Source organism: Bufo gargarizans, chromosome 1 (genome assembly GCF_014858855.1).
Source record: "Bufo gargarizans isolate SCDJY-AF-19 chromosome 1, ASM1485885v1, whole genome shotgun sequence".
NCBI lineage: Eukaryota > Metazoa > Chordata > Amphibia > Anura > Bufonidae > Bufo > Bufo gargarizans.
The window spans coordinates 321,986,157-321,998,641 of NC_058080.1; the positions used below are offsets into that span (position 1 = coordinate 321,986,157).

At 43.5% G+C, this 12,485-nt stretch overlaps 2 protein-coding genes across 2 annotated transcripts in view; one reads left to right on the top strand and one right to left on the bottom strand.

Annotated features, from left to right (window-relative positions):
• The window catches only part of MKNK2 (MAPK interacting serine/threonine kinase 2), a 126,714-nt gene that overhangs the window by 24,864 nt on the left and 89,365 nt on the right, over positions 1-12,485 (top strand). The gene's annotated exons all lie outside the window — the stretch shown is intronic.
• On the bottom strand, positions 7,987-9,993 carry LOC122927036 (E3 SUMO-protein ligase ZBED1-like). The gene has a single exon (XM_044278589.1). The coding sequence runs from the start codon at positions 9,991-9,993 to the stop codon at positions 7,987-7,989; it is 2,007 nt and encodes a 668-aa protein (XP_044134524.1).

The following is a 12,485-nucleotide window of genomic DNA, read 5'->3' on the forward strand; positions in this document are numbered from 1 at the left end:
GGACGCTAAGTGCCGGCCACAGTCGGCGTACACAAAAAAAGCACACCAAAAAAGGTGGGGGGGGGGGGGGGGGGGGGGGGGGCAAGTGGCAGCCCCCCTGGGGGGTCTAGTGTCACACAACTGTGCTGTGGACCCCAGACACCCTAACTGGGGTGATGCAATCAAAGTAATAAAAACTACCTTTGTTTTTTTTCCCCCCTGCCTAACCCAAACTTTCCCTATGTACCTGATGGGGTGCTGGGGGCAGAGTTTGGGTCCTGGGGGCACAGATCGGGGTGCAGGCAGCTCCTCTCTCCTCTGGCTCCGGAACACAAAAGGAGGCGGAGAGGAGTGCCTGCCTCTTTTGAATCTGCCGCCGGACTGCCCACAGACCAATCAAAGCGATCCTGAGTGGTGATGTCACAATCACCACTCATGATCGGTGGATGTTTATTGGTGGGGTGAAATCACACCACCATCACGTTCCGGGTTATCGGGTCTTCAGAGACCCGAATAACCCGGAAACGCAGTAAACCGCAGGTCTGAATTGACCTGCGGTTTTCTGTGATCACATACATGGGGGGGGGGGGGGAGGGGGGGTTACGGGACCCCCGACGCATTTGTCCCAAGTGCCTGCTCAATGATTGGAGCAGGCACGGGGTTCCGATTGCCGCAGTCCGCGCGGCGGTGATCGAAAATACACAGGGCGTACATGTACGCCCTGTGTCCTTAAGGGGTTAAATAAAAAGTTAAAGTTTAAACACAGTTCAGCTATTTAAGTATGTAGCCATTCAGCAACCAATGTGTCATGAATAAGGATCAGTATTAGAGCATCCGAAACATGTAGACCTGCTTGCCGTGTTGGATTGTCTTTTATCCTGTTATTTTGGAATAAAGAACAACGTCTGTTTTGGAAGCTGGACATCCAGTCTTATTTTCATATAGAAAGTAGATTACTTCCAAAATTTATCTGAGAACTTGGAAAGCCTTTTTGTTTGCAGGTTGGGATCCTCAGAGTAGTTTGAATGTATGCCTGATTCTAGAGTTCTTGCAAGCAGGATTTGATAAGGGTCACTGAAACAGTACCCTAAGTTCACACATGAGCGTTTTACAGCGCGTTCAAACGCTCTGTAAAACGCTCAACACATGAAAACCAATGCTTCCCTATGGGAATGGTTCTCACCTGGGCGTTTTACAGCGCATACGATCGCGCTGTAAAACGCCCGACGCATAATCAAGTACTTGAGCTTCTTTGGGGCGTTTTGACGCGCGTTTGTGGCCATAGGACACTGCAGTCAATCACACAAACGCGCGTCTACTATTACTAAAAACGCGTGACTAAAACGCGCGTTTGAGAAACGCTCAGGTGTGAAATCAGGGTAAAAGTTCAAGTGTCAGCCCTTAGTGTGTGTTTTTTTTTTTTTGTTGTTTTTTTTTGGGATGGAGGGGGGGGGGGGGGAGGAGATTCCTTAAGGGCGCAAGCAGGCTGCATCCCTCCTTTTTTTTTTTTTGTTAAAGTTCCCCCCTGGGATCTAAACCTGGTCCTTTTTGCTCTAATGTCCATGCCCTTTGAGCCTCTTTCGGAGATATCCATAAGATTGTTGACGCGAAAAACCACCTTTTATTTATTGCTATAACCACGGCTAGGAGGGTGGGAGAGATCCAGGCCCTTTACTGTAAGTAACCCTACTAACCCCTCTCTGTTTTGGAGGATAGGGTAATTCTTGGGCTACTTTCACACTTGCGGAAGGACGGATCAGACACTGTTCACCATGTCGGATCCGTCCTGCGGCTATTTTGCCGGACCGCCGCTCCGCCCCCTTCGAGTATAATGGGGGCGGAGTTCTGGCGCAAAGCGGCGGTGCACGGCGAAAGGCCACCAGACTAAAATTACTGCATGTCAGGCTTTTTAGTCAGGCGGCTTTCGCCGGAGCTCCGCCCTGTCCCCGTTATAGTCGAAATAGCCGCAGGACGGATCCGACATGGTGAACAGCCTGTCTGATCTGTCCTGCCGCAAGTGTGAAAGTACCCTTAGACTCTCCCCAGCGTTCCTGCTGAAGGTCTTCTCTAGGTTTCAGCAGGAAATAGTTTTACCATCCTTTTGCTCTTCAGATCAGGAAAGAATGTTTCATCTAGACATCAGGTGTTTTCTTTTAGAATACCTTGAAGCCACAAATTCCTTTCGGAAGTCTGATCATCTCCTGGTCCAGATTAAGGAAAAAAAAAATAGGGGTCTTGGAGCCTCTAGGGCAGGGGTGCACAACCTTTTTTGGTCTTGGGAATGAATTGTCAGTCAATCGCACTATTTCAAGGGGCTGCAAAAAAAGTTAATTAGTGCTTGTTTGCATCAGCCTGATACACAGGCTAAGGGTCCATTCACACGTCCGTTTTTTCTTTCCTGATCTGTTCCGTTTTTTGCGGAACAGATCAGGACCAGATCTGGACCCATTCATTTTCAATAGGTCCTGGAAAAAAATCGAACAGCACAATGTGTGCTGTCCGTTTCCGTTGTTCTGTTCCGCATGTCCGTTTAAATATAAAACATGTCCTATTTTTGTCCACAAAATTCGGATCCTGGTACAATACAAAGTCAATGGATCCGCAAAAAACGGAAGACATTCGGATGTCATTTCGTATGTCATCCGTTTTATGCGGAATCCGTTCCTGGAAACACATAACAAATTTTTTTTATATATTTTTTTTATATATTTTTTTTTTCCAAAGAAATCCAAACAACTTTATTTGATTATTGAACTTTATACATGTTTCAGTTTTTTGCGGATCCGCAAAAAACAGATGACATACGGAAACATTTTCAGGAACGGATCCGCAAAAAACGGACCGAAAATCGGGATATAGGAAAATACTGACGTGTGAATGTAGCCTAATGCAAAGTGACTGGGGAGGAATGATCACTACCACACTAAACATTCTTGATTACACAGGGAGATGTGCTGACGATAATTTACATCTTTCATCCTGATAAAATATGCAAATCATCTGACAAACAAGTGATTCCTTTATACTGGCCAGATATCAGGAATGATCACTCCTATGAACATTTGTTCCCAGTAATTATCCTGAATATCGTGCAGTGTAACATGGGCTTAGAGATCTCCTGGTAAGTCAGTCACTTGCTGGAGAGGTGCTCCGAAACGGGAGGATGGAGACGGTGAGCGGCACGGAGCAGAAAAGTAGCAATCTTCTTTGTCAGGGACTATGCTGCAGGAACTTGTTAAAAATAATTTTAACTAGGAAACGCCTTTAGGTGGCGATGTTTCAGTCTTGCCTCCTATTCACTAATGAGTGCTTTCCCTCACTGCAGAGGATGGCGCTCACTGGTTATTACAACCTGCACACCCAGATATACTGTAGGTGCCCTGCAATAAACAGTAAGCATTTTTCCTGAGGGCTCATGCCCTATAGTTACCAGGCCTGAAAAGGTCTTCAGGGTGAGGGCAGGGGTGGACTCGCCATTGACACTACAGGAAAACTTCCCAGTGGACCGACGACCAGGGGGCCTCTGGAGCCGCCCTCACAGTTGCTGGCCAGGCATGTAGTTATCTAATGCTGTCAGCTTGTGTTGGCCATGCTTACTTGTGTTGCCCCACCTTCTGCCAGTTTGGATTTGGGTACAACTTGGGGCCACTTTTAGGCTTTTTTTTTTTTTTTTTTTTTCAAGGGCCACTTTAAATTCCCAGTCTGCCCATGGGTGAGGGTTGGACTCGGCATATGAGTGTACAGCGTGGTTTTCTGTTTCACTGCTGAGTGCGGGAGCAGCCCTGCTATTTTCTGGACCTATCTGCTGTTATGTGGAGATAAAACTAGTCCATGGTGACAGTAACATTTTATGTCTAGGGTAGGCTGTTTGGTGTAAAGAAGCATCCATACAAGGAATGGAGGATGTGATGACTGCGACCGTGCAGCACTATTTTCTGAAGGGGGACATTCTTGGCAACTAAGCTTGACATGATTGGATTGAATGAACACATTTGTATAAGCTTCATTATTTATATGATTCTTTTACTCAATATGTGACTATTATGTATGGCGTCTTTGTTATATATTATACATTTTAATTGGACCTTTTTGTACAGGTACCTTTCATCTTAGTAAGGGTATATTGGTTATTTGTTTCACTTGCATGGTTTAGTGGGAGCACGGCATGTTTACTATTTTTTCACATTCATTTCTTTTTTATGTGTGTGTGTGTGTGTATATATGTGTGTATATATATATATATATATATATATATATATATATATATATATATATATATATATATATATATATATATATATATATATATATATATATATATATTAAAAGAATTCCGCAGCACATCCACGTAGTAAAGAAAATGAAAAAACTTTATTCACCAAGCATGCAACGTTTCAATCCTCTCAATGGGATTTTCCTCAAGCAGTGACATAGTGGGCAGTGCTCTATGCCTATTTAAGCACAATCTCATAATTGAGCAATCCATAGTTAAATTGCATTAATTACTAGTAATATATATATATATATAATATATATATATATATATATATATATATATATATATATATAAAAACATAATACAAGCAGTGTCAATAGTATGTTAATACAATCAAATCCTATCACAGATTCATGTGCAGTGATATAGTGTACATAATACCCCTAACCTATCTAATATACAATAGCAAAGACAATACTTTAATAGCGATCATAATTGATTCAGGTGTCGATCATATAAATAACTAAAATGTGCAGGTGTACCTTCAGTAGAATGATGAACAACATTGTAGAGACGTACGGAGGGGTCAATACTCGTGGATGCCGACGTCTCAGGCATACCATTGCGCATGTCTGGAGGACCTTCCTGGGACTTCTAATCACCTGATCTCTCATCTCAGACATGCATTACACTGCGCATGTCTAAGGACCTTCAGGAATGTAGTCACTCCCCCGGTCATGTGTTAGAGTATATCACATGATCGGAATAGACAACCAGGAACTCCAAGTGTTCGATAATGATACAGGCATATGTGTAACTCTGTTCATATGTTAAAGATGTGAATATATAAACATATAAACAATGCATACATTAAGTTCCTAGGCCGCACTGTCTATATTAAAGATATATAGCCATCCCAAAAAATATTTTTTTGGGTGGGGGATCAAGAATACAGGCATAAGAAAAAATATACCAGCAATGCGACTTGGCAGAGACTAATCGCACTCCACATTGTGTCGACTCACCCGGAAAGAAACATATATGAGCTAATGATCTCTCAGGGAGAAATGCGTGACCCTATATAACTAGAAGTACCATTATTATTTGCGGAGAGGCTTTATGTGATGAGCGAGAATTTCGCCGCTTCTCCAATGCAATCTTAAATTCAGTATAGTAATTATTTAGTGGTCCCCTAGTCTAATCGAGGAGTTCAGTACATGTGACTAATGTTGTCATCATACAGTCACAAGCTGAGTTACCCCCCTGTTTGTTGGATACCATTCCTGGAATTCCAACATGGCAGATCGGGATCATCCTCTAGATTACGGGGTACACTATCTATATCCACTATCTATATCCGTAAAAATTGTCACTTCTCTCCCCGAGATCAGTCACTCAAAAGGTCAATCCATATGTGAATCTAAACTTGTGGATGTATCGATCAGATAACCCCAAGTCACATAGCTCCTTCATATATACCCATATGCATGTATATAGATCCAAAGGAACACATAACTGGACAAAGCAGCCAAGGAAATAATCGATCAATTTGTAAGGATAACCTGTTTATATATTAGATCAAATCATAAGTCGTGCCACGTGCAAAGCATGTTCACGTGTCATGCTGTGCTCAGAGCACAACTCTAAGTGTTTGTAAACAAAATTTGTTCTTGAAAACAGGGAAAATAAAAAAATCTGTATACATGAGTCCCATGATAGTCCAATGAGTAGACCTTCCATCGTTCGTCCCTACTGTAAATACGCATAGTGTTCACCATAGTCCTGAGGGTAATAAAAATATGTAAAACATAAGATCTCCCTGTTCAATGAGCAGGGGGCACAACCACATATTATTCCATTCAAGAGCAGACAAGCAGAATCATGGGCGCAATCACCTAGGACAATAACCAGGGCCTATAGTCCACATTTAATCCCTGTGGTCTTACTGTATTGAGTTTAGCAATCCATCGCATCTCACATTTTTTGAGAAGAGCATGTCTATCCCCACCCCTCCGTGGAGTAGGAATATGATCAACTAACATGCATTTAAGGTCCCTCTTAGGGTTGGACGATATCAAAAATATTCCCACGATAACGATATTAAGAAATTTATCGCGATAACGATATATATCGCGATAAATTCCCATTTCGAAGAAAAAACACTCAAAATATGGACTTGTGCTTCAGATCTTTAATTGTAAAGTATTAAACATTTTACAATTGCTCCTATTAAGTAGGCAGAGGATTTAAAGGAAAAACTATATTTCTTTACATATCCTTTTACCAGATAATAACAGTAACAGTAGTGAAAATTCAGTTTCAGTGTAAAAGAAACAGATATGACGAGACAAACTGTCTGCTGTAGTCATAGACATTTATGTTTTTATCAGATAAAGTGGCCAAGTTAGGCGTTCTAAAAGTAGTCACCGTTTGTTGATCATTGTCTGGATGGTGGTTGATTTGTCAGGTTAGATATTTTCAGCTGACGGACATCATGCAGAAAAGGTTCTGAACGTCACCTGAGCCCTTGTACAGACTAAATTCTCTTAAAATTATGCAAATAAACTAAACTGCCTGAATGATTGGGCAGTTCGATACTGTGGCATTCATAGGAACCAACCCAGCATCTCAGCGATGTCGGATTCAGAATGGCCAAATGACAGACATTTGTTATCTTATGTGACAAGAACAAACAAGCTCAAACAATAACTTAGGAATCTATCCATATGCAGTCTGACTCTGAAGATAATTAGCACCTACAAAGACGTTCTTTTTTTGTTCCCTTTGGGACCGTCTTTGTAGTTTGTGGGTGCTCTTTCATGTGTATATATGGCTACCTTAAAGCCTTTTTCAGACAAGCGGGAATCATGATCTGTTGTGGTGTGTTGGTGTGGACTCACTGGAGTCTGGACACTGTTCATTTTGCAGGATTGCACAGCGTTATTATACTGATTTATAATGCTGTGCGTCTCTGCATGGCCTTACTTCTACAGAATTATACTGACAGCATAACCAAACCATCAGGGATTCTGTCAAAGTAAGGTCAGGCCCTAAGACACACAGCATTCTTCTAAATCGGTACTTAGAATGTGCATTCCTGCAACACAAGCAGTGTCCAAATCCAATTGAGCCCATGTATGGTCATAAATATATACCACACAGTGACAGACAGTCCTGCTTTTTGTAATCATGTATGTTTGATCTTATTGTTTACCATATACTGTTTGGGACATTCTTTTTTTGTTCCCTTTGGGAACGTCTTTGTAGTTTGTGGGTGCTCTTTCATGTGTATATATGGCTACCTTAAAGCCTATTCACAGACAAGCAGGAATCATGATCTGTTGTGGTGTGTTGGTGTGGACTCACTGGAGTCTGGACACTGTTCATTTTGCAGGATTGCACAGCGTTAGTATACTGATTTATAATGCTGTGCGTCTCTGCATGGCCTTACTTCTACAGAATTATACTGACAGCATAACCAAACCATCAGGGATTCTGTCAAAGTAAGGTCAGGCCCTAAGACACACAGCATTCTTCTAAATCGGTACTTAGAATGTGCATTCCTGCAACACAAGCAGTGTCCAAATCCATAATAGAGAATCATGCACAGTGACAGTCACACACACAGAGCATGATTCCTGCACAACAGGACACGACACACTGGTGACGGTCTCTCGTCTGACTGCACTGACTGACTGAACTAGCCAGGTCTAAAAAATTAGTCCTATTTAGCCGACATATTGTTTTCTTCATTGGTTATTTTGCTCTCCCAGAATGGGATTTAAAATGCTTTACTCATTTTTACTAAGAAATATTAAATTTGATACAGTACTGGGTTTCAGTCTTCCACGCAAACCACCTGTTATCAGCCCACCCTTGGACCACATTCTTTCACTCGCTACTGCAGTTGCTTGAATTGCTAAATACTTTTTGGCCAAGACACATAGCAGCGGCAGTCTTTTGATTTCAGAGGAATGTTTCCACCACTGCAGTGGTTTAGTGTTTAGAGGTTCCACTGCAAGAGAGAAATACAGCTCCATTTCAGCTGTGGGGTTTAAAGCTGCCTCGTCACACATCTGAGTATTGGCATTTAATTTATTGTTCTTAGACAGAAAAAAAGCGAGACCTCTAGCCCTATCAAAACTGTTTTCATTGGAAGTACTGGAACTTTCACCAGATGGCAATGACTGTGACTTAGACGTAATGCTTGACTGAATCTGAATGAGCTCATTTTCAATGCACTGTTTAGTGAGGCTAGGATCAGCACTGACATTTAATTTATAACGGGGATCAAGAGCTGTACAAATCTCAAGTACAGACATTGTTTGGCTATCACTATACTTGTCTGTAAGTTTTACTTTGGCTCTTCTTTTCATTTTTTCCAACATCTCTGTATCCGTATCCCTTTGATTGAACACACTGCTGTACAGTGTATCTAGCAATGGCAAAAGAGAGCTGCTGGTTACCTCCTCCTCCCCACTTAACAGGTCAGTCAGATCACTAACTTCTTTTAGGAGAGACAAACACTCAGACAATACATTTCTGTCTGACCAATTCAGCTCAAGATGGCCTGTTTGTGTGTTTTCTGTAAGAACAGCATTGATCAAATCTTTTTGATCCCAGATTCTGGACAGCATGTTATATGTCGAACCCCATCTAGTTTTGCAGTCACCAACTATTTTCCGGTTAGGTAAATTTTGCTCTGTTTGCTTCTCGCATAACCTAAGCTGAAGTTTCCACGAGGAACTAAATGAGGAAACTATTAAACGGCATTTCCGGATGACTGCTTGACAGCGATCATCATCTAGTGAAGCCATTACAGCTAAATGTAGGCAATGGCCAAAGCAAGGTATTCTTTTCTGACTTATCTCCCTCAAAGCCTTTACTATATTTGAACCATTGTCGGTTGTAAACGCAGTTACTTTGTCTTGAGGGATTTCCCATTGGGATAAGACATTTTTAATAGCCACAGCCAAATTAGCTGCAGTATGTGCTTCAGGCATATAGAATGTATCAAGCGAACGACATACAAGGTTAAAGTCGTTATCTACCCAATGGCTGGTCACAGTCCAGTAAGGATCAAACGATCCTTGGGACGTCCACCCATCACATGTAAGTGAAATGTTGCTGTGGTTTAAAGTTTCACTAACTTCAAGTTGTACTTTTGTAAGTACATCATGGTACATTTTTGGGATAGCTACAGATGAAAAATATTTTCTATCTGGAATTTCATAACGGGGATTAAGTGTTTTGATCATGTTATGGAATGGTTCTTTTTGTACTGTATACATTGGCATCATATCTTTAACCAGCCATTTAGTGATGGCGTGTGTACATTTTTTCCATTCTGGGGAAGAGCGGTCATATGGACGTCTTTTGTCCCACATTTCTTTAATATTTGTTGTTGGTTGTGTTAACTGACCTTTGTCAGAATCACACAGCCTTTTTCCTCTACCTATTTTTAATGGATTTTTATTTTTTTTCAATTCAGTTACTATTTGGTACTCTTTTGGGTGATGGAATTGTAAGTGGGAGGTCAAATTTGATGTATTACCACCCTTGGCTTTTACATGTTTCCTACATTGGCGGCAAATTGGATCACCATCAACTATACTGTTCTTCTCCCCGCCCCCAGCATCCCTTTTTTCAAAACCAAAAAATTTCCATACTGGAGCTGAGCAATTTGGTTTTACTACAACCTCTTCTTGGCTGGTTTGCTCTGTTTCATCTGGTAGAAGAACTAGAACACCTTGACTGCTGGAAGTCTGGCTCTGATGAATCTGACTGTTGCTGGTCATGTTTCTCCTTTTTCACGGTATTCTGGTAATGGTCACGGTCACCTTGTGGACAGTGGACTAACCGTTGTCCTTGATCTATGATGTAGTGGTATACTAGTCTCTCTCTCTATCTATTTGGTGTTTGCTGGTTAGTTAACTTTCCTATAAAAACAAAAAGATAAAACTTCTTAAAAAAAATTCTTATGGCTCTCTAGACTGTCATTACACAGTCTAGTGTCAAATCTGCTTTACTGTCTAGTTACTATACTATAAAACCTTTGCTGTGTGTGGATGTCAAGATTGTTGCATCTTTTCATTTTGTTTAGGATTATTACTTACTCAGATATTCTCTGTTTTCTGGGTGAGGCTCAAGTGCCAACTGTAACTTCAACACGCAGCAAATTTGGTGACAGACTGGATCCCTTTCACTGTCCTGTCTGGTGGTGGTCGTGGGTGTCTGACTGGTGGCCGTGGTCCTCAATCCTCCTCGGTCAGTGGGCTGGGGAGGCCCTCTGTGTCTCTGGTACAAGGAGACAAGACACTATAGTCCTTCTGACTGACTCTTTATTCTTGCAATCGTTGCGGGTCCAAATTTGGGACCCTCAACGATCAACACTTTTGATACGTCACTATGACATATCAAAAGTGTTCAAGTGCAGCAGTTACTATTACTAACTTACTAGGGATTATTACTTACTGAGATAGTCTCTGCTTTCCGGGTGAAGCTCGCTCAAGTACTGCCAACAACACGCAGCAAATTTGGTGACAGTTGGATAACTTGGATCTCTTTCACTGTCCTCCTCACTCCTGTCTGGTGGTGGGTGTCTGACTGGTGGCCGTGACCGTGGTCCTAGTCTCGTCTCGTCCTCCTCAATCAGTCAGGGGAAGGCAGAGGAGAGCGGGCTGGGGAGGCGGCGGCCCTCTGTGTCTGGCAGCTGGCTCAGCCTCAGGCTTGCTATACTAAAGGCTAGAAGGAGTTCAAGGAGACATATACTGTTTGTATGGTGGCAATAGGAGACATTATACGTATGGCAGGAGCAGGACTCAGGATGCTACAAATAGTAGCCTCCGTCCGCTCCTCCCATACAGTATGATGTTTCCTTATGGACTGAGTCTGACTCCTGTCCTGAGTTGACCATCCTGTGTACAGTTCACTACAGTAATATCTCCTTGTTGCTTTGCCCCCAGCCACCCGCCAGGGGGCCACAACAAGTCGAAACATTATATACTACATGGCTGGGAGGATCGATGTGGGGCTGCTGCATGGGCTGTGGCCCGGCCGGTGGGATGGGATCATGGGAATGCTGGGCAAAGGCAGAAAAAGAGGCCAAAAGCAGTCACTTGCCGGGGCTGGCAATCGTCCAGTCCAGAGTCCAGACTCCAGCCAGGGGACTCAGGACTCGGAGACATTATACTCTCTCTGGACTACTATACTAGGGGCCACAAGGGGACGTTATACTGTATGGGGCGGCCGGCCAGCCAGGCCACAAGGAGACATTATACTGTATGGGGCGGGCGGTCAGGCGGCGGCCACAAAGAGACGTTATAATGTATGGAGTTGGACGGACTATGGGGCAGCAGCCAGCAGGAGACGTTATACTGTATGGGGGGCCAGCAGGAGACGTTATACTGTATGGGGGGCCAGCAGGAGACGTTATACTGTATGGGGGGCCAGCAGGAGACGTTATACTGTATGGGGGGCCAGTAGGAGACGTTATACTGTATGGGGGGCCAGCAGGACACGTTATACTGTATGGGGGGCCAGCAGGACACGTTATACTGTATGGGGGCCAGCAGGAGACGTTATACTGTATGGGGGGGCCAGCAGGAGACGTTATACTGTATGGGGGGCCAGCAGGAGACGTTATACTGTATGGGGGCCAGCAGGACACGTTATACTGTATGGGGGCCAGCAGGACACGTTATACTGTATGGGGGCCAGCAGGAGACGTTATACTGTATGGGGGGCCAGCAGGAGACGTTATACTGTATGGGGGGCCAGCAGGAGACGTTATACTGTATGGGGGGCCAGCAGGAGACGTTATACTGTATGGGGGGCCAGCAGGAGACGTTATACTGTATGGGGGGCCAGCAGGACACGTTATACTGTATGGGGGCCAGCAGGAGACGTTATACTGTATGGGGGGCCAGCAGGAGACGTTATACTGTATGGGGGGCCAGCAGGAGACATTATACTGTATGGGGGGTCACAAGGAGCGCAGCCGCAAGGAGCCATTACATACAGTTATAATGGGGTGCAGCAGTCACAAAAGGAGACATTACTTAGAGTATATGGGGCAGGGGGGCAGCAGCTGCCCCCTCCATGTCTTATGGCTACCTGTGTGACTGTGACATAAGTTGTCACCGGTGACCTGTCTGGCCAGTGTGCCGGGTGCCCAGTGCCCACCATAATTCCTTCTTGTTGGTCAACCGTCATGCTCATCATGTCAAACAGTCATGGGGGAGCCGGGAGGTACTGGAGGGAGACAGGAGTGCAGGGACTCATGATGGCT